General features: G+C 44.3%; 1 protein-coding gene across 1 annotated transcript in view; it reads left to right on the top strand.

Moving 5' to 3' along the window:
* The window catches only part of sgsm2 (small G protein signaling modulator 2), a 45,894-nt gene that overhangs the window by 10,925 nt on the left and 14,858 nt on the right, over positions 1–20,111 (top strand). The window contains 5 exon segments of the mRNA XM_084674868.1: positions 14,929–15,097; positions 18,653–18,820; positions 19,254–19,321; positions 19,538–19,686; positions 19,787–19,921. Coding sequence (XP_084530994.1) covers positions 14,929–15,097; positions 18,653–18,820; positions 19,254–19,321; positions 19,538–19,686; positions 19,787–19,921 — 689 coding nt within the window.

Consider the following 20,111-nt stretch of genomic DNA (forward strand, 5'->3'; position numbering starts at 1 on the left):
TATGTGCAGAAATAGATGAGTGCCTTCTTACGTACATGGTCGACTGAATGTGCCAGTTTGTTAGGAGAGTTTCTATGTGTGACTGTAGGGTGGGAAAATCAGTATTTGTGTGTGGGAGAAAGGGTGTGGACGAGTGAGGCGGAGGCATGGTGTGATCTGAAGGGAATGCACAGGGGGCTCTCAGGAAGCCATGGCGGATTAGGTGGGAAAGGAGCTGTGTGTGTGTGTGTGTGTGTGTGTGTGTGTGTTTCATGCTGGGTGTACATGAGCGTACACAAGAGTGCATCATAGTGTTTGATGTCTTACTGTTAAATACCAATCATCACCAGTACCTAAAAAGGAACATTGAAACAATACACGTCTTACCTACATTTATTGATTTGGTTTCTGGAATGGAAATAATGACAGATGAGTTTAATCTTTAATGCACTAGTTTTGTTTATCCTGGGCAACATCACAGTTTGGAATTGTGTGTGTGTGTGTGTGGGGGGAAGGTCGGGGGAGGCGTGTGTCCTTGACCCCCTCCCCTGGTCTAGCCGGTCCAGGAACACACTGTACTAGCTCCTCTCTGACGTTGGCACATTAGTCAGAGTAGAGCAGAATAATGACCACTGGTGTGTACACACACACACACACCCACCCACACACACAGAGACACACACACAAACACCACACACACACACACACACACACACACACACACACACACACTCACACACAGAGACACACTCACTGGAGGCACTGAGGCAGTTTATTTGATAATTTTGCAGCTGAGTGACATCTGTGTGTAATATGTCTTTGTGTAGTTTGTGCAGCATTGTGTATCAGTCATTGTTGAAGGTCAGGTGACCCATAGCTTCCCTTCTCTTGCAAGATTATGAAAATCAAGCAGCTAATGCAAGGGGTTCCTTTGTACATCTATAATGTGATGCACAAGAAGCAGCAGTATTTCCTGAAACCATTTTAAAAGCTGTTTGTGAACTTACCTCTTAGCCATAGTAGCATTTGAGTCCTAGTTAAATAACAAACAAAAGCATCTGATTTAAATGAGGCCATTCTAGTGACACTTTACCAGAGTGTTACAGTGCAGTACCTCATCTCCTGAAATGTTCGCAATACTCTGTATTACATTTGTGTCATGAGAAATCTGTCGACGTGCGATATCAACAGCATTTCCAAAACACTCCGCACCGTGGGAGATCTCTTTGGGGTCGGCCAACATTGGGCTTCCCAGGCCCACAAATGCATCAGTGTTAAAATTGCATCCTCGTGACTCATTACCGCATTATTCCAAAGTGAGGCGCCTACCGCCGCATGTGTGGGTGTTTTTTTTTGGGGGGGGGAGGGGGGGTGGCGGAGGGTGTGTGTGTGAGAGGGGGTGGTGGGTGCAATTACCATCTCAGAAATATTATACAGCACTGGGAAGAGATAAATAAAATGAAAAAAAAAAAACTGAACTGCAATGGGAGTTTGAGGCTGTACTTGTTTAATTTGTTCTCTCATTTGAATGACTAATATAAATAATTAAGCAAAATCTCATGGGTGCTGTGTATGTTTGGTTAATAGCCTATATGTTTGTTTCATCAAAAATGACTGGAGTAGAACTCTGATGCAGTGTGAGCCTCTTGATGGGTTGCAGGGTTCTCTTTTGTTAGGATCTCTAATACATTGTTGTCTACCTGTTGCAGTACGTATCTGTATGGACAACTATAGTGAACTACAGTCAGCCTGTCCAAGAGTCAGGTAGCTGAGCGGTTAGAGAATCGGGCTAGTAATCTGAAGGTTGCCAGTTCGATTGTGCCAAATGATGTTGTGTCCTTGGGCAAGGCACTTCACCCTACTTGCCTCGGGGAGAGTGTTCCTGTACTTACTGTAAGTCTCTTTGGATAAGAGCGTCTGCTAAATGACTAAATGTGAATGTAGGATTCAAAGATCCGGTAGTTGTCCACATCATATTGTTCCATTAGGCCTACATCACATTCTGCTTCCTCTTTTAGTTTCCTCAAGTCTTCTAATTGATGTCAGGGTTACTCATGTGGTTCCCTCTGCAGTATTGGTTTAAGAGTTGTATATTATGATATTAGACCATAAGTCTAATGGTCAGGATTTAGAATCAGGTATAATGGTAAGAGCTGACCCAGTCTCACTAACTAGTGACTCTCTTCTTAGTTGTAACTGCATCACCACCTGTAGCCTTTCACCTGCTATATTGATTAATCAACTCTACCAACTGCCCTTCATGGACTCTTCCATGTGGCTTCCATGCCCATTCTCCAGAGCTGTCCTAAAGTAAAAAGAGCAACTCTATTTAGATTGTGAAGTGATAATTGGTACATATTTGTGGCATTGAGAGCATAGTTTGAGGTCACGCCAGTTACCGAAGCAGTAAACGTAACACCTTAATGGTTTTGTCTCCTCATAGGGATTTTCAGTTGTAATTGCATAATATCCTTCATCTTGTCCTTAACAAGCCCAATTATTTGAAACTCATGCTATTTCATCATACTGTTACCTTTAACTCATGCTTCAAGTTCAGAGATAGCTTTAAAGTTAATTTTCTTGCCATTTAAAGGAGCTGTTGTTTCTAATTGGCAAACCTTTAAGTCTGTATTATCAAAGGATACAGCCAACTGAGGTTTAGGTGCCTGTGCTCCTTCCATTGGGTGACTGTCATTACATGGTCATGAGTTTCCTAATGAGGCCATTAGTATAGCCAGACCTTACACTTATGTCTGCAAACCAACTATCTTCTGCCTGTTTCTCTGCTAGGATCTTGTGCAATTAGCTACTACTCACAAATGGATGTGGCTTCAGTGTGAATGCATGTGCTGGCGTGTGTGCTTGATTGCATGCATGTGTGCAATAAACAGTGTCTATTTACAGAATACTCTGCAGCCAGTCAGGTCCTAGTGAGTGTTTAGTCATAAACCAGTTTGATACAGTATATGACGAGCTGGATTCCGAACTAGTGCATATGCGTGTACATACAGCCTAGTTCGCTGTGTGCTTGCCTACAGTACATATGTGATTGTGTACGTGTTTGTTGAGGTGTTTTACATATTGACAACAGCAATTATGTTGGATGAACAAGATTCATCAAGTTTCCTTCCTTCCTTTCTCTCCCTTTCAGTTATTTCAAATAGTCTCTGTAAGCGTCTGTGAATCCCTTTCATGACATTGCATGAAAAAAGTTCACAAATGTATATTTCAGTAGATGAAATGTGTTTGTCTTGTGTTTCTGTATGCAGACACGTGTGGGTTATCATTTTAGAACAGTGAGGCAGCTGTTGGGAATTATTTCTAAGAATGGTTTAGGAGGACAAACCTTTCTATAATGCAGACTAATCGATCCGCTACATGCACTGCATTTTAATGGGAAGATTTTGCACCAAGAATTATAATGGGAGCCGCCATGCAAGGTAGTGTAATCCCATTGTAAAACATGGAGAAAGATTTTGGATTGTGGATTAGTGTGAATTAAAGGTATGGGGGTATTAAAGTCTGTTTTGTCACATTATTTAACAGTTCACAAGACTGGAAAAATCCAACCTTGTTGTGATGTCATCCACCTGGATACACCTGTCCACAGTTGGATTGGAAGTCCCAGACCCTTTTCTAAAGCTGTGTGCATGTGTTCATGCTCGTGGAGACGGGGACAGATCATTTAGTGACGAGATCTTGACATCACTAGAGACCAGGTACATCTATTTTTTATCTGGATCTGCACGCCACACAAACACACTAGTAGCACTAGTGGAGCTAATTGTGAGTGCCGAGAGCTGGAAGTCACCGGAGATAAAAAGCTTCAGGTATTCCACTGATTATATCTGGTCTCCATGACAACCTGGCTTTCCTCACATGGATGTGTTCACTTGGTGGAAGACAATAACATACTCTGCAGTGAACACATACACACACACTTTCCACATGTGTATGTGCTGTAGCACACACTCGCACTAAAAACAAGCCAGGGGTTTGTTCAGACACAAAACTGTGCATTACACACACACACACATTCAGATCCCCTGTATGGGCAAAGCATGTGTGTTTCTGCATATGATGTGTATCAGACTACAATGTGTATCAGACACATTGCATGCAGAAATGCGCACACACACACTCTATCCTTACATAACTGCAAACTCGTCTATGTAGGTGGTCTCATTTGATATTTATTTTATTAGACATGTTGTTGCATCCCTGGCCTCAGCTGGCAGCGTGTTTGGATGTTTGTGTGTGTGTGTGTGTGTGTGAGAGGGAGAGAGAGAGAGAGAGAGAGAGAGAGAGAGAGAGGGAGGGAGGGAGGGAGGGAGGGAGGGGAGGGAGGGGAGGGGGGGATGGGAGGGGGGGATGGGAGGGGGGGATGGGGGAGAGAGCAGGCGAGAAGGGGGGGCGTTTGTTTCTGTTGTGCCTGGGCGACACGCCCTCGGGCAGGGTTAGCTATGCTACTGCAATACTATTATGGTTTCAGGATTATAGGGCAATTCTATACATAAATAATAATATTTTATATATATGCTAGCATTGGTCAGCATGGGCCATGCAGCAGAATATTATAGGTACAATGGCCACCACTGACCACATATTGAGTAGCTTGTTGTAGGATAAGAACAAGCTGCTCATAAGTGTTGCCCTGCTTGTTTTGTGAGTTGTTTAAATGTATTTATTAGGATAAGACCCTTGAGATGAATCATCTAATTTTCGAGGAGGTCCTAAGAGATTTCATGTTTCATATTGATTTCACATTCTGAAGTCTTGCTTTGACAACTAGCACTTAGCAGGGTTTCACATGTGCTGTCATGCAAACATTAACTTTAATATTTATGCTCTTGCTGGAAGATAGAAAACCTCCAGTTGGCGTGTATTTGAGCTAGCTTGTAGCTCTTAGGCTGCTTAGTGGATGATGGCAGGTGACATTTTCAAACTTCTTGCATACCTGGTGTGGCTTGACCACCCATGTTGTCTGTCATATCTTTTTTAATTCACAGTCAATCAGTTATGCCTGCCCCCCTTTATTATGCTGCCATGTTCCATCCACCTCTCCAACTCATATCACCCTTTCTCATCTGTCTGTCAGTCAGTGTCAGTATTCTTGTCTCTATGACACTCTTTTTTTTCTCACCGAGCAGTCGGCTGAATGTCAACTGTGTTGAGCTACACAAGCACCTAGTAGGGTGTACTGCACTAAAGAAAAATACATTCTCGGCATGGAAATCGAAATCTGGTAGAATCGTTAGTACTTCTGGTTCCGATGCTGCAGTAGGTAGGCAGCAATGAAAGTGCCCTTTGTTGCCAGCAGAACCATGCAGCGAGGGCCCTGTAGAGACTCTAAATGGCTCTGTATGCCAGTGTTTGCAGAGACAGTGCAACCCTGACTTCATCTCGCGTTACAGAAAATGGATGGTTTGCTTGGGAGACGGCAGATGTGCTCATTATATTTGGAGTGGAGCACTAATCATGGTGATTGTCACACAGAGTTTACGCTGATTGAGCTTTGAGCTGCGGGGAGGCGTCTGTGTGTGTGTGTGTGTGTGTGTGTGTGTATGTACGTGTGTGTGAGAGAGAATTTCCAGTGGTCGGAAAAGAGAGTGTTGGGAAGGATTTCTAAATGTAGACAGAGTTGTGAAAGAGAGATGAAGGTGGGCTTCGGTTTTCAGGGCCCCTCTTCTTCATGGCCCCTTGGTGTCTTCACAACTACCTGTCTCATCTCTACAAGTTGAGGACAAGGTGTTTCAAACAGTCATTACACAATAAGCCAATAAATACAAACTACAACTACCCAAACGCCATAGCAAACTGTAGTGCACACTCTTAAATGTCTGTGCCATCTGTTGATTCTATAATTAATGTCTATAATTATAAAAACTGAAAGAATGTCATTCGAGCATAAATAGTCAGAAACAAAATACTTTTTATATACACTGTGGCAAGCACTGAGTGTAACCATGGTGAGCAGTGTAACCATGGTGAGCTGCACAACCACTGAGTGTAACCATGGTGAGCTGCACAACCACTAAGTGTAACCATGGTGATCTGCACAACCACTGAGTGTAACCATGGTGAGCTGCACAACCACTAAGTGTAACCATGGTGAGCTGTACAACCAATAAGTATACTATGGTGAGCTGCACAACCACTGAGTGTAACCATGGTGAGCTGCACAACCAATAAGTGTAACCATGGTGAGCTGTACAACCAATAAGTATAACTATGGTGAGCTGCACAACCACTAATTGTAACCATGGTGAGCTGTACAAACAATAAGTATAACTATGGTGAGCTGCACAACCACTAAGTGTAACCATGGTGAGCTCCACACAACGGTTTACTCGAATCTTCACTTCTTTGATTATTGTGTGTGACACCTGAAGCTGAGGCACTGACAACCCCACAGAAGTATGACTGGATTTCCTCTGACCGCCCTGCAAGAGATTCAGACAAAATCAATAGGATAAGGAGTTAAGATAGTTCCCTGAAATCTGTTTTAGTTGTCTTCAGTTGGAGCTTTGACTGAGAGACAGCAAGGTATGTGTGGGGAAAGATTGGAGGGTGGAGCAAAAAGAAGAGAGGTGAGGAGAGGACAGCCAGAGAAGAATCATGACGGGTCAATCCCAAGGATTCTGCCCACCTTTCAGCTCTCATTAGCATTTACTCTGCAATAGACACTCTTTGAGTCCCTAGAGGGGGAACACAAACTTGTACACACTATCACAAAAATCCGCCCACGCTCATACGTACCGTTTGTCTCTCTCACGAACACTGACCCACACACACACACTACATGTTGCAGCTTTGGGATTTCTTGCAGCATATTTCATACTCTAATGCCTTTAAACCTGTCACTGAAGTGAGGGAATCCACCATGGACCACTCACAGCATTATGATTAAGGGCCATAGTCAATCATTCTAACTGAGCAAAATCAGGAGTTAATATCTCTGCGATTGGATTATGTAAATAAGCATAGCCTTTTTAATGTTAAGGTTAAGTGTTTGCACTGTAACACTCAATTGCTTTAGGCTAGACTGCATTTAAAAAAGACATTTGGTGGAAAATCTGAAAAAGCTACGACAGGGAGAGTAAACATGGCCATGCCATGCATAAAGGTGCTTTTACCTGAATGATAGAAATGAATGAATCACCAATGACATTTCTGACTCTGGCTTAGAAACCAATCCACAGGTGTATGTTTGTGTGTTAGATAAACTCCTCACTGAGTGGACACAGGGAGGCCTTGCCATTGATTTCCGTTGAAACTGTCTGTTTCTGGCCCCCTGAAGAGCCACATCAGGAGATGAGATCAAAATCTGCCAGCTCTTTGCTCCTCTGTTTTCTCCTTCCCCTTCACCTCTTCTTTCCCCATGTGATTGGGTAACTGATGGGCAGGTCAGGTGAATCAATATTTAATCACCTTGTGTGAACACCTGCCCTCAGAGGCCATGGGAATGAAGGAGAGAGAAGGGAGGGGATGAGAGAGGGAGAGAAGGAGGGAGGGAGGGAACGAAGGAGGGAGGGAGGGAACGAAGGAGGGAGGGAACGAAGGAGGGAGGGAGGGAGGGAACAAAGGAGGGAGGGAGGGAACGAAGGAGGGAGGGAACGAAGGAGGGAGGGAGGGAACAAAGGAGGGAGGGAGGGAACGAAGGAGGGAGGGAGGGAGGGAGGGAGGGAGGGAGGGAGGGAGGGAGGGAGGGAGGGAGGGAGGGAGGGAGGGAGGGAGGGAGGGAGGGAGGGAGGGAGGGAGGGAGGGAGGGAGGGAGGGAGGGAGGGAGGGAGGGAGGGAGGGAGGGAGGGAGGGAGGGAGGGAGGGAGGGAGGGAGGGAGGGGACAATTAACCTACTGAGAAGGATGGCAAGGAACAAGACTTGGTGAGAGAGACATTGAGAGATGGATGAAAAGAGAGAAAGACAAGGTGAGGGGTAAAACGGTGAGGGAAGACCAGGGAGAGGGACAGAGAATGGAGGATGGAGAGTATAAGGAGATTGGATGGGCCACTTTTACTTGCTAGGTACTGTCCTTAATGAGATACATGGATCAGCCACATATTTTGCATTTCTATGCTTAAATGCACACATGGATCAGCCACATATTTAGCATTTCTATGCTTAAATGCACACATTCTAAAGAAACTTTAAAATCCTACAAGGAAGAGCATCTGTAAAATACTCTTTAAATCCATCATAATCTAGTATGTAGAATCATATCCAAGGCAAAAGAATGTAACACACCAACTGCCTTGTTTCAGCCAAACATCTTTATGCTTGGTGCTGTAATTGTGCGATCAGGATAGTTAGTGTCTAGACTGGAGCACGCTGGTGAATAAAACAAACATGATTCAATCCACTTCAAAGACCACAGATCAATAAACGGAGGCAAACGCTGGCGTATTGAGACTACATTCATAATGTTCCTCATTAAAAGGGTAATGTAAAACACAACTAGTGCTGCGCACAACTAATTACGTATGTAGATAAATAACTATTACCAATGTACTTTGTCGTAAACATTTCTGCCCTGTGTGTCATTTTGAGAACGTTTGAACTGTAAGGCTGGTTGGGAATTGTACAGGAGATTAAATCAATCTCATTTTGATTCTGCGAAAGCAAGACTTTGAATAAAAGGTGTGTTGTATAAAAGAGAGAAAACCGGATGGAAAATAATGAGAATTAACAGAAAATATAGGAAAAAGTGAGGCTGAATGTATTTTGTATTTATTTTTTAACAAAGGTGGGAGTTGGTTGTGACAGATGTCAAGATAGGACGAGAATCCACGAGGTGATGTTATCCAAACAGTTAAGCACACAATCCAGTGTTGCGAGCTAAAAGCTTATGTACACACATCATTCACTGACTGTGTGTGCATGCGTGTAAGCTTTAGTGTTTGGTAGTCTTCTTCAAGGATTCATGTTTTGCTTGTGTGATTGTTTGTTTCCCAATTACACAGGTACCATGTTGTCTCCAAAACCCCCAATCTTTAGTGCTCTAAAGCATGTGCTTTAAAGCATGTGTGTGTGTGCTGTTTAACGATGTAAAGATGGACTGTTGAACAGACAGCCATTGATGGCTCTGTTACCGGCCAATGATGCGTGATTGGGATTGACCAGACGAGAGAGAGAGAGAGAGAGAGAGAGAGAGAGAGAGAGAGAGAGAGAGAGAGAGAGAGAGAGAGAGAGAGAGAGAGAGAGAGAGAGAGAGAGAGAGAGAGAGAGAGAGAGAGAGAGAGAGAGAGAGAGAGAGAGAGAGAGAGAGAGAGAGAGAGAGAGAGAGAGAGAGAGAGAGAGAGAGAGAGAGAGAGAGAGAGAGAGAGAGAGAGAGAGAGAGAGAGAGAGAGAGAGAGAGAGAGAGAGAGAGAGAGAGAGAGGGGGAGAGGGGAGGGGGGGGGGGGGGGGAGGGGGAGGGGGGGGGGGAGGGGGGGGGGAGAGGGAGGGGGAGGGGAGAGGGAGGGGGAGAGGGAGGGGGGGGAGAGGCTGTTGACACGACTTTACATTGGATGGTGACAACAGGAGCATGATGCAAAAGGCATCAGTCTCCGAAGGCCATTTTCTTCTTAAATCTGTCAGCCAGACCTTCCATCTTTTCTCTCACGCAACATAATACAAGCTTCCGGAATCTCTCCTCCCCACTTAAGTGTTTTCACTTTTTAAATGGCATGAACTGGAAATTGCAAGTCCTTAATTGTCGGTTTCCATTAAAGTCCACATTTTAAACGGGATTTGCCAAATTAAGTCTGAGTTCCTACTACAAATAACTAGCCCTGGCTCTAATGTAAGGTTCATTGTAACACAGTTCAACAGGATAATGTGGTGTAGTGTATTATATTCTAATACATTCAAATGTAATTTTAGGTCCAGTGCGTTCTAGCGTCACCCACCTACTCACTTCATTAGGCCGTATTAAAGTGTACAGCAGCGATCACTCAAGGTCAATGGACCATTGCACATTGCTCCGCAGTGTTAGCATCGGCAGTTAGCTTCCACTAGGCAGGGGAAGAGGAAACAGATCTGTGGGAAGGATTGTGTAAAGGTTAGCCTCATTCCTACTTTGATTAGCGTCTTGCTCTGATCCATGGGTTTAAATGTGAAAGTCAAGACGTAATCCCTTTTTTTGTCTTCTTGAGTGAGACTGAAGATTATAAAGTAGGTTATTGAAGTTGAAAGCTTGTCTCATCATTCTCTCTTTTGTTCTCTCACGCCGTGTCCCTCTCTCTCTTTCATTCAGTGTATTTATCTTCCTGCTATCCCCTCTCTGTCTCTCTTTCTCTCTCTCCATCACCTCACTTAACTTTCATGAATTCCTGGCTTGGGAATGAAAAGTGTTGAAGATTTTCATTTTCACACTTCCTGTCAACGGTATTCAGGGGGCCTTCTAGGGGTACACATGTCCAAATCCCTGGTGTGAGAGATGCAGCTCATCTTTGCGAGTGCCATTTGAGGAGGAACAAGGGGGGTGAAGGCGAAGAGATGAAGAAGTCGATCAGAATGTAAAGCAATACAAAGCTACCACTCTCCCTCCTTTTCATTATTTTCTCTTCCCCATTGCTTCTCTCTCACTTGCTATTTCACTCTCTCTCTGTGTCTCTGTTTCTCTTTTTTTCCTCACTTGCTTCCTTCATCCTCTCTTTCCTTTTTTTCCAAAGAGAGGGCTGAGGGGAGCAGAGTAGAGGGGAAATGGGTAAGGAGGAGTGGGATGAGTCAGAAAGCAGACCCTGCTCCTCCTCAGTTTCCCTCCTTTATTTCTTGTACTCTCGCCGGATGTCTCTCTTTCACACACTCAGTCTATTGCCTCTATAGACAGACCTATTCATGTCTCTTTCTCCTTATTATCTCTTTCCATCTGTTTTCCATCTCCCTTAAAAAAAGCAAAAAAACATTTTACTCGACTCATCACACCCGGGACATACTCTGAACTGCTGCCTTCGGGCTCTCGATACAGAACAATAAAAACACGAACAAACAGATTAAAAAACAGTTTTTGTGAGCCGTAGTCACCTTAAATGCTGCTGTATATACAAGCTTTTAAGTGCAATATTCTAACTTTTTATGTGCACATTTTAGGGAGCTGTGCAATAGTGGAATGTGATGGATGTGTGTGTGTGTTTTTTAACTTATACCCCCCTATTTTGACAATCTGAAACGCAAGTGTCAAAAGGCAAAGCGCAAGTAACTTTGTGGGCGTGACTTCAGCTTGGTTGTTATTTTGCCGGTGGGATAAATGACTTTGCTCCTGGTGCAATCTAAAAAGGGTTGGTCTGAAGTAGCTACATTACTAATGGGTGTGGTTTGGGCGTTACGTGCAATCAACCAATCAGAGCATCATCTCACATTCCCTTTAAGACCAGCGCTTGTTCCATGGCGAATTGCTATTATAACGGCGGATTTGCCAGGCGCACACCAGGAGGTGTTCACAGGAGGAGACCGACGTTCTCGTCAGAGCCGTTAAAGATATAGAAATGACATAGTATGGGAAAGACAGAGCAGTTTTCTCATTGCACTAAATTGCCGCTCATGCTGTTCATTCAAATAATTAATCTTATTTTTACATATATATTTTTGTTTTTAATTGTTATATTTTTAAATTGTTTAGTTCTTAGAATTAGTTTAACTAATGTACTTTTGTACTTAATTTATACCCATGTATTGTTTGCACCTTACTGCCACAGTAAATCGCATTTGTGTAACATAAGCTTCATGGCGAATAAACCGAATTCAGATTCTGATGGGCATGGGAGAAGGAACCAAATTAGCTTCAGTTAAACAGTCATGGGAGGAAATTGCCACAGTTGTTACAAATAAAGTTCACATACATAGACATTTCTTATGAAAATATTTTTATTATCATTGAAGAAATGTAACACGCCATATATCAAAACAATGTAACGTAGCTTCGCAGAAAGAAGACCCTGGCTTCGCCAGCAGTGCGCACGGAGCGTCGAGTGCAAACTGACACTTGCGTCGTTGTCAAAGTCAATTGCACTGGGTGCAAGATAGAGCCCATAGTCTTAATATTTTTACATTTGTATCTTATTTTATAAACTTGTGTATTTATTCAGTGCACCTGAGGAGGTTTGCCTCCAATTTCGTTGTACAGTGTACAATGACAATAAAGATATTCTATTCTATTTTGACCTGAACTCGTTTTTCCTTCACTGGCTTGCTATCCCTGCATTCTCCCCCTGCACCAACAGGGTTCCTGTCCTACTCTTGACTTGTGATCTTTCATACTTCCTCTACAGTGACCTATGCACTTTTATAAAGCTCTCTCTTGGAAGTCGCTTTGGATAAAAGCGTCTGCTAAATGAATAAATGTAAATGTACTGTTGACTCTTCTTCCCTTGTTCTTTCTCTCCTCATCCTCATCCCTTTCTTTTTCTCCTGCCCACACCATCCACAGCTGCCCAGTTACCTCCGTTATGCAGTTCATTACTGTCAATTACTGTGACTCACGACTCTACTGCACAGTCACAGGTGGTGCCTCTCTCACGCACACACACACACACACACACAATTACCTTTTAAGCTTTACCATCATGTATTTGGGTGTGACAGAAACATGCAGACAGATGGACATGCTGGCTGTACTGGTCCAGATAACCAGTATGGTTCCTTCATGACAGTAAGAACTGGCTAATTAGTGCTGTCTTAATTAGATCTTCTAATGAGCTCAACGGAGACATGGCAAAACCCAAACACAAGCAGAAATCATAGACCTTTGCACGTCTCTCTGCTTCCCATTTAATCTCTCTCTCTCTGTCTCTGTCTCTCTCTCTCTCTCTCTCTCTCTCTCTCTCTCTCTCTCTCTGTCTCTCTCTGTCTCTCTCTCTGTCTCTCTCTCTCTCTCTATGTACAGGACAGCACTCTCTATCTCAGTTATGCTCTCATCCATCCACAAGCCTAGGTTCACTACACTGTCCTTGGAGTTTCAATTATCTCTAGACGTGAAAGGTTTTTGACCACCGATATAAAAACAATAATTTTCTTTTTTGACCATGCACAAGTTTTTTTTTAATCTATGTTGCAACTGGGACTACTGTATCTGTCCTGTAGACTTTTGTGTTGCATATTGTTACAAAAGTATTTTTTTCACCACCTTTCAAATGCTTTGGGAATTCAAGGGAAGCAATACAGTATCAACTGTACATGTTGAAGTGGCTTCATGAACAGTGTACCGTATGGCAACCCCTGACACTCTCTCTCTCTCTCTCTCTCTCTCTCTCTCTCTCTCTCTCGCCCTCGCCCTCGCCCTCGCCCTCGCTCTCTTTCTCTCTCACACACACACACACAATGATACAATATGTGTTTACCACACATAGACAGACCCAAACACACACTCACACACACTCACACCCCCTCACACCGATTTGAGACAGCTCTTGTAGCATGATGTTACAGGAAGAGAAACTTCATGCATGACCCTACAGTGTGAAACACTATCCGTAGTAGATTAGCCTTCCACTTGCGGCTCTTTTACTCTTTTTAAGAAAGTTAGCTAGCTTGTCTGACTCCTGCTGCTTTCTCAATAGAAAGCACTTAGGCTCCACTTAGATGAATCATCGCAGCCACACACCAAAACCACAAACCTCATCACTGGTCGTGAGCTGAACACACATCTCCTAGGGAGCGAAGAGAGGGAGGAGAGCAGAGTGAAGGCTGGGGACAACAGCAGCTGGAAGTCATTGCCTTGTGAATACCTTTCATCAACAGTAGGCAAACTCCTCCTTGTGCTCAATACTTTTGAAATTGAAATCTGTTTATGGAGCAACAAAGTATACTGCTGTTGGTTACAGCACATTTTTCACTTGAGGGAATACTGTTATTTTGGAAACATAATTGAACTAGTCACTTGTTGAATGTTTTACAGGAGGAAAGTCAGTGCTGTAAATTAATAGGTTAGCATACTCTTAATTTATTTCACCCTGGATAGTCCTAGGATGCTGAGTCTACACCCTAGATATTTCCTACAGCTTCTTGCTCATAGACTGTTCTCCCCTAGCCAAAAAACAATATCCCACCATTGGTTCCAGTTTAGCAAGCACAGCAATAAAAACCCAGCTATTACAACCATAAAACACTAATGTTGTTGTCACTGGTGTTCTAGTTCCAGGTAGGCATCAATAGCATTCATCACATGGTGGGAGACAAGCAGACTGAGAGAGACTTCAACCTGGTATCAGCAGCAATGTAAATCACTGAGATAGATTGCCATTTCCCTATTCCCAGTAATGTGAATACAAATTTGTTATACAATTTCATTTGCACTACAACCCTTAGATGGTCAGCTAATCTAAATTAGTCTCTACAGACAAAATCTTCCCTTCCCTGTTTTGGTTATGTCTCACAGTCTTAGTTCTTTAGGGTCATTACCACGATCTGACACACAACAAATCACTTTGCTGCAGGACAATTTTCTCTCAGAAGCTAGTTTTGTTGTGCAAAATGTTCTACAGCTTTGCTTTTCTTACTCCTCTTATCCTGAATCAACAATTGACTCTGAACACAGTGCAGTTTCATGTCATACTAAGTGTCTGCGCTTGTGTGCAGTTTACAAGTAGACTATCTGACACACTGCTTCTGAAGTTAGTTAGCCTAACTCCTTGAGAGACGTTGGGAAGAGAAGGCTGCGTAGGAGGGCGCAGTGTGTCTATAATTAATGAATTCCTCCAATAGGTGATTCCAATGAGACGCTTCCTGTGGGAGACTGTGTTGGCCTGCTTGTTCTCACTCCTTCACTTCATTTCATCTTGTCACTTCCTGTCTTCCTCTTTCAATCGTTCTCCCTCTTTTACCCCAAACTCATTAAACCTTTCCTATTCTTTCACTTCTTTATCCCACCCCTCACTTTTCTCCTATTCCTATCTATCCTAACCACCCTTTTTGTGTCTCCCCCTCCACCACTCTCCCCCTCCCTCTCTCCGTCCTACTTCCTGTCTCTCCAGGCACCATCGAGGCTTGCATGGGCCACAAGCTGAAGCGGAGAGCTGCCGGCTTCCTGCGCAGTGACAAAATCGCCGCCCTCTTCACCAAGATCGGCAAGGTCAATGCCACGACTGGTGAGGTGTGCCGCAAGGTGCAGGAGCAGCTCCAACAACAGGCCGAGGTCACCAGGTACCTGTTCCCTTACTGTGGCGTTTTCCAGTTCCAGAGCACACCAAAACCCAATGTAATAAAACCAGTCACACTGAAGAAAACTGATCTGATCTGAAACACAGTAGGTCCACATACATCAGAAGTATCATCACTCATGGCCTTTGGCCAGGCTAGTGTTTACCAAAGTCAAGCGTTCGTGTACAAACGCCTCGATGACATCCGTGTGTGTGTTGAACAATAACCCAGGGAAGAGTGTGTCTGTGCGTAAACATATGTGTGTGTGTGTGTGTGTGTGTGTGTACACAGGATGATAAACTGCTTTGTCAGCAGGCACTGAGGCGCAGGGCAAGCTGTTTGTTCGCCCATTAATTGTCCATTAGCCAAACCACATGGCTACTGCATGCCACTCTAGGGTTTGAGGGAAATGCTTTTAACTGAGGGGGAAGTGGAACACACACACGTCACTGTGTACACTTCCAGTTACATGCAGTAATCTGTAGATAATATTGGAACACGTCCATGAAACATAGAACACAAGCGCTAGATTTATTACTTTTGTTGAAGCTGTTTTTCGATTACATTTGTTTTTTATTTCCCTGGAAAGACAAGGCACTGAATTAAAAGCTATCACTGTAGTCTCATTCTCCTGTTTATTCCCTCCCCCCACGCGCACCACACACACACAGCACCGACACACTCTCACACGCAGACATACACACAACTCTTCCTGTCACCCCACCTCAGGGCTCCATCGCTCGGTTACTCCCGTTGCCATGGCGACATATTTGCGCCACCATCACAAGAGCACGAGTGAGCCGTGCAGAATGCGAGCGCGAGAGAGAGAGAAACTAGAAAAACAAAGTCTATTATTTTTAATCAGCATTTAAAAAATAATTGTAATTCCATCATTGAAACTACTGACCACACTGAGTTCATCAGTGCAGTCAATAGGTTGAATGATGAAGGGGCTCCAATTAATTCCTAAAATGCTGACTAAAAATAATAAATATAAATAGGCTCTTGTGCATGATCTTGCACATCCTGACTGATTGGGACCAGATTTGCGCTCTCATTGTTAGTGGGTGAGAAAGTGCATGGTAAATGGCTGGAACACAATTAGGCCCTTATGATCATCTGTGTATACTCTCCAGCAGCCTGCGCTCCACAGAGTCAGGGGCAGATCTGATTTCCAAATTCAGTTGAGGATTAAATTGGGTTATCTGAATGTCACTCGGGGCCAGAGGTCCCTCGATCTCCTCCCCATCTCTTTTTTGTTATCGCTCTCTCTCACTTACCTTCTCACTTCCCTTTGTTTCATCCGCACATTCAGTCATCTAATCACGTAAGCAGTCATTCATGGACGCACTATTGTCCACCCACTGTATCCTCATAGTCCTGTTTAGGCCAGATTGATTTGACTGATTATGCTGGATTCGATCATATTCAAATGCAGACCCACAAACACACACCCACACACAGTTGTCCTGAAGGCCCACATTGATCAATGCTAATGCTGAGGTGTGGTTAAATACTCCTGCTTATCTCTGTGAGGCTAGTGCCTCCTCACATCTAAACCAGGCTGTAGCTGGACTGTGAGAAGGATTTTCGGCCAAGCAGCATAAACCACCCAGCTCACACAGGCATACAGGGGTGTCACACTAAGCCTGTATGAATCAGGGAACCTCTATCTCCCCATCCACTCACAACAACCCCAGATACATACACACACACACACTGCCCTGCCAACCCAATATCCCTCTGCCATCCCCTTATGCATTCTGGGACAAGTGCCAGATGTCCTGTCTCTCGGGTGCATCTCGGTACTACGTCCTTGGTGCCCCCCCACCCCCCCCCCCCCTTCCCCCTGCTCGTGTTACAACCTCAACCACATCTTTCTCCTCCGTCTTGTCAGGCGACATTTGATCCCATGAGATTTGACACTGCAGGCCTTCCAGCATTTGTGGGAAATCTCATTCCGATCACGCACATATGGGAGGGAAATTGTGTCGTCATGGTATCGTTCATTCGGTGGCGTGGAATACAATCATACTACTCACACAGTAATATGCCATCTTCTCCATCATGTTGACATTTGTTGACATTTTAAATGTGTTAAGATCTTGCGCTGACATCCAACTTTTGGTCTGCTTCAAGTGTGTGTGAGTCAGGGGAGGGGGGAGGCGGAAGGGGGGAGGGGGGGGGGCAGTTACAGGAAACAACCGCTGGTGATTGATCTGGTTGTTACACTTTCACCAATTATCTGAGTGGGCTGGTGTTCCACCTCGCTGCACCAATAGGATCCCCAGGCAGACATTTTCATGGACAACTCAGCCATGTTATACATGCTTACACATTGCTCTCAGGACACGGTCACCCTGGTGTATAGTAACACCTTAATGGGTTTATGATATATAGTATTTATATACTGTATTGCTGCGTTTCCACCAGAACTACTTTCCAAGGAACTAGAAGGTTGCGGCTGCAAGTACTAATCAGAAATGTTCAGTGTTGCAATCCCCACCCCCAAAATTCCTTTGTTTTGGATAGTTCTACCCCCGGAGCAGGGACTCATTGGTTCCTACTTCTTGCTCCCCGGAACTCAATTTAGACCCTGGTTCCTGCATTGGAAACACAGCCCATCTTAGGTAAAAGAGTTCCTATAAAGTTTCCCTTTGTCTTTTACATCTCAATCTGCTTGTCCACCACAGACTCTCTGTCTCGACCAGCTCCTCCCACTTTCTGAACCACTTCTCATCCTCCGCGATCCAAACTGTTTAGATGTGTCTGCCAGTTTGATTTATTCAGTAACTCTCATTCCCTCATCCATCTCTGTCTCGACCTGTTGCTGCCTTTGTGCCGATGTCACCCCCACCTCCCTGTGGTAAAAGTGCTGCTTCGTGACTGCGGCTTCATCCCCCCCCCCCCCCCCCCCCCGCATCCCCAACCACACACGTCTGATGGTTAGAGTGGAGTGAGGGTCTGAGTGGGAGGTGGGATGGAGAGAGAGAGTGAGAGGTGTGGGTGGCCGGAGTGACCAGGGGGTGTTTCATATGATTACTGTGTGAGAGTGACAAATATTCTTTCATAATAGAACAGAGATACTTCAAGCATTGTTTTATCGTTACAAACTGTTTTGGAGCATTTTTTCCTGGTATTTTGAATTGACCACTGAAGACAATCCATGTCAAATGAACTAACACCTTTTACTCTTTCTGTTGATTGAAGTAATTTTCTTAAAGAATTGTCATGGATTGTCCATGGAATTTGTCCAAGAGAGTTGTATCAAGAATCTGATCAGATCAACTCTCTTAAATTTGGTGATTGGTGTGAGTTGCGATGGACAGCTTCATTGTAAATGTGCATCGCCCCCTGATGGTCAATGGAACTGGCTCTCTGGCTAAATGGGTGTCAACACTGTCCTAGGGGGACTTGATCTGATCTCGGATCAGTTTTTCCTTTTACATCCAGATTAATGAGTTCATATCCTCTGATCTCAGACCATCTATTTGTTGAAAACAGAGCATTGTGTCTTGTTTTGGTACTGGTTTCCTAATCTCGACCTCTGACCTCTAGGAAAGCACAGAGTGTGGTTCACGAACCCCTGAAGCGGCAGGGCTCATCGTCGGCAGGTCGAGCCCCACAGCCTCTCTCAGCACAGGCGCTCAAGCACATCTGGGTACGCACGGCACTCTTTGAGAAGGTCCTGGACAAGATCGTCCAGTATATTGTCGACAACTCCAGGTGAGAATAGGCTTCTGTAATCAACACTACCAACACCACTCCAGCAAGCTGCGCTGCAAAGGCCAACCACTGTCGTGTCTTTGAGATAAAACCATTGTTGTTCAGTGACCTTTCGCTGATGATTCAGCTTCATATGCTATCTTACATCAAACACGCATATCTTCTTTGAACCATTGTCCTGGTAATAATGTAGTTGTAGGTTTTTTTACAACTTTTCCATATTTGTCCTCTATGTTCTCTGTGCTACATGGCACTGTGCCACTCCAGTATCAATAAGGCCCTCCTTTTAAAGATGAAAGGCAAAATGTTCTTTTATTAGGCATAATGGTCTGTTGAATAGTTCTTTAATGTATTCGAGAGAATACTCTTTTGTGGTTCACTACATTTTAGGTGCCTGTCTCTCTTTCTTTCTGTCTGTCTGTTGTCTCGGCAGTAAGTACTATGAGAAGGAGGCTCTGATGCATGACTCAGTGTTTGGCCCCATCCTGGCTGCACTACTGGGTGAGTAGCCTCAGGACACAGTAACTAATATGCTACATAGGGGAAACAGAGACCTACTTTTTTGTTATTCTGATCAGTGATGTTGTATGAGTATGCTATTGTAAGAGTTGCTTTTTTGAGAAGAATTGAATTCATATTTTATTTCATCTTCCTCCTCTCTATTTCTCTCTCTTTCCCTCTCCCTCCTTCTTTCCTCCTTTCCCTGTGTTGTCTAAGTGGGGCCCTGTGCCCTGGAGTACACCAAGCTGAAGACGTCAGACCACTTCTGGACGGACCCCTCTGCCAACGAGCTGGTCCAGCGCCACCGTATCCACGGCGCCCACCGAGGCCAGGACGCCTCCCCCAGCCGCCGACCCGCTCTAGGGGTGAGAGGGACCAGGGGACAGGGGGTACACACACAGGTAAACACTACTCTTTTAATACTTGATCATTCTGGATCATTCATTGGTTCTCTCCGTATCCCAGATTCGTAAGAGACAGTCCAGCGGCAGCATGTCGGACGATAAGTTTGCAGCGTCGGCGAGGGAGTACGTGGAATCCCTCCATCAGAACTCCCGTACCCACCTCCTCTACGGCAAGAATAATGTCATGGTGCAACCGGTAAGGCTGATTGGACAACTGCCAAAAGGGCAGGTGGACGTTGGATGTCAACTAGAAAACAAACACACACACGTCGTGGTTCAATAATGAACGAGACTTACAGTCATGCAAAAGTAAGATCATGTCAAATGTATTCGTGCATGGAGAGAAAGCCCACAGCAATGATGTCAGTCAATATAGGAGTCAGTTC

This window comes from Hypomesus nipponensis, chromosome 15, assembly GCF_054491055.1.
Source record: "Hypomesus nipponensis isolate SF chromosome 15, ASM5449105v1, whole genome shotgun sequence".
In the NCBI taxonomy this organism is placed as follows: domain Eukaryota; kingdom Metazoa; phylum Chordata; class Actinopteri; order Osmeriformes; family Osmeridae; genus Hypomesus; species Hypomesus nipponensis.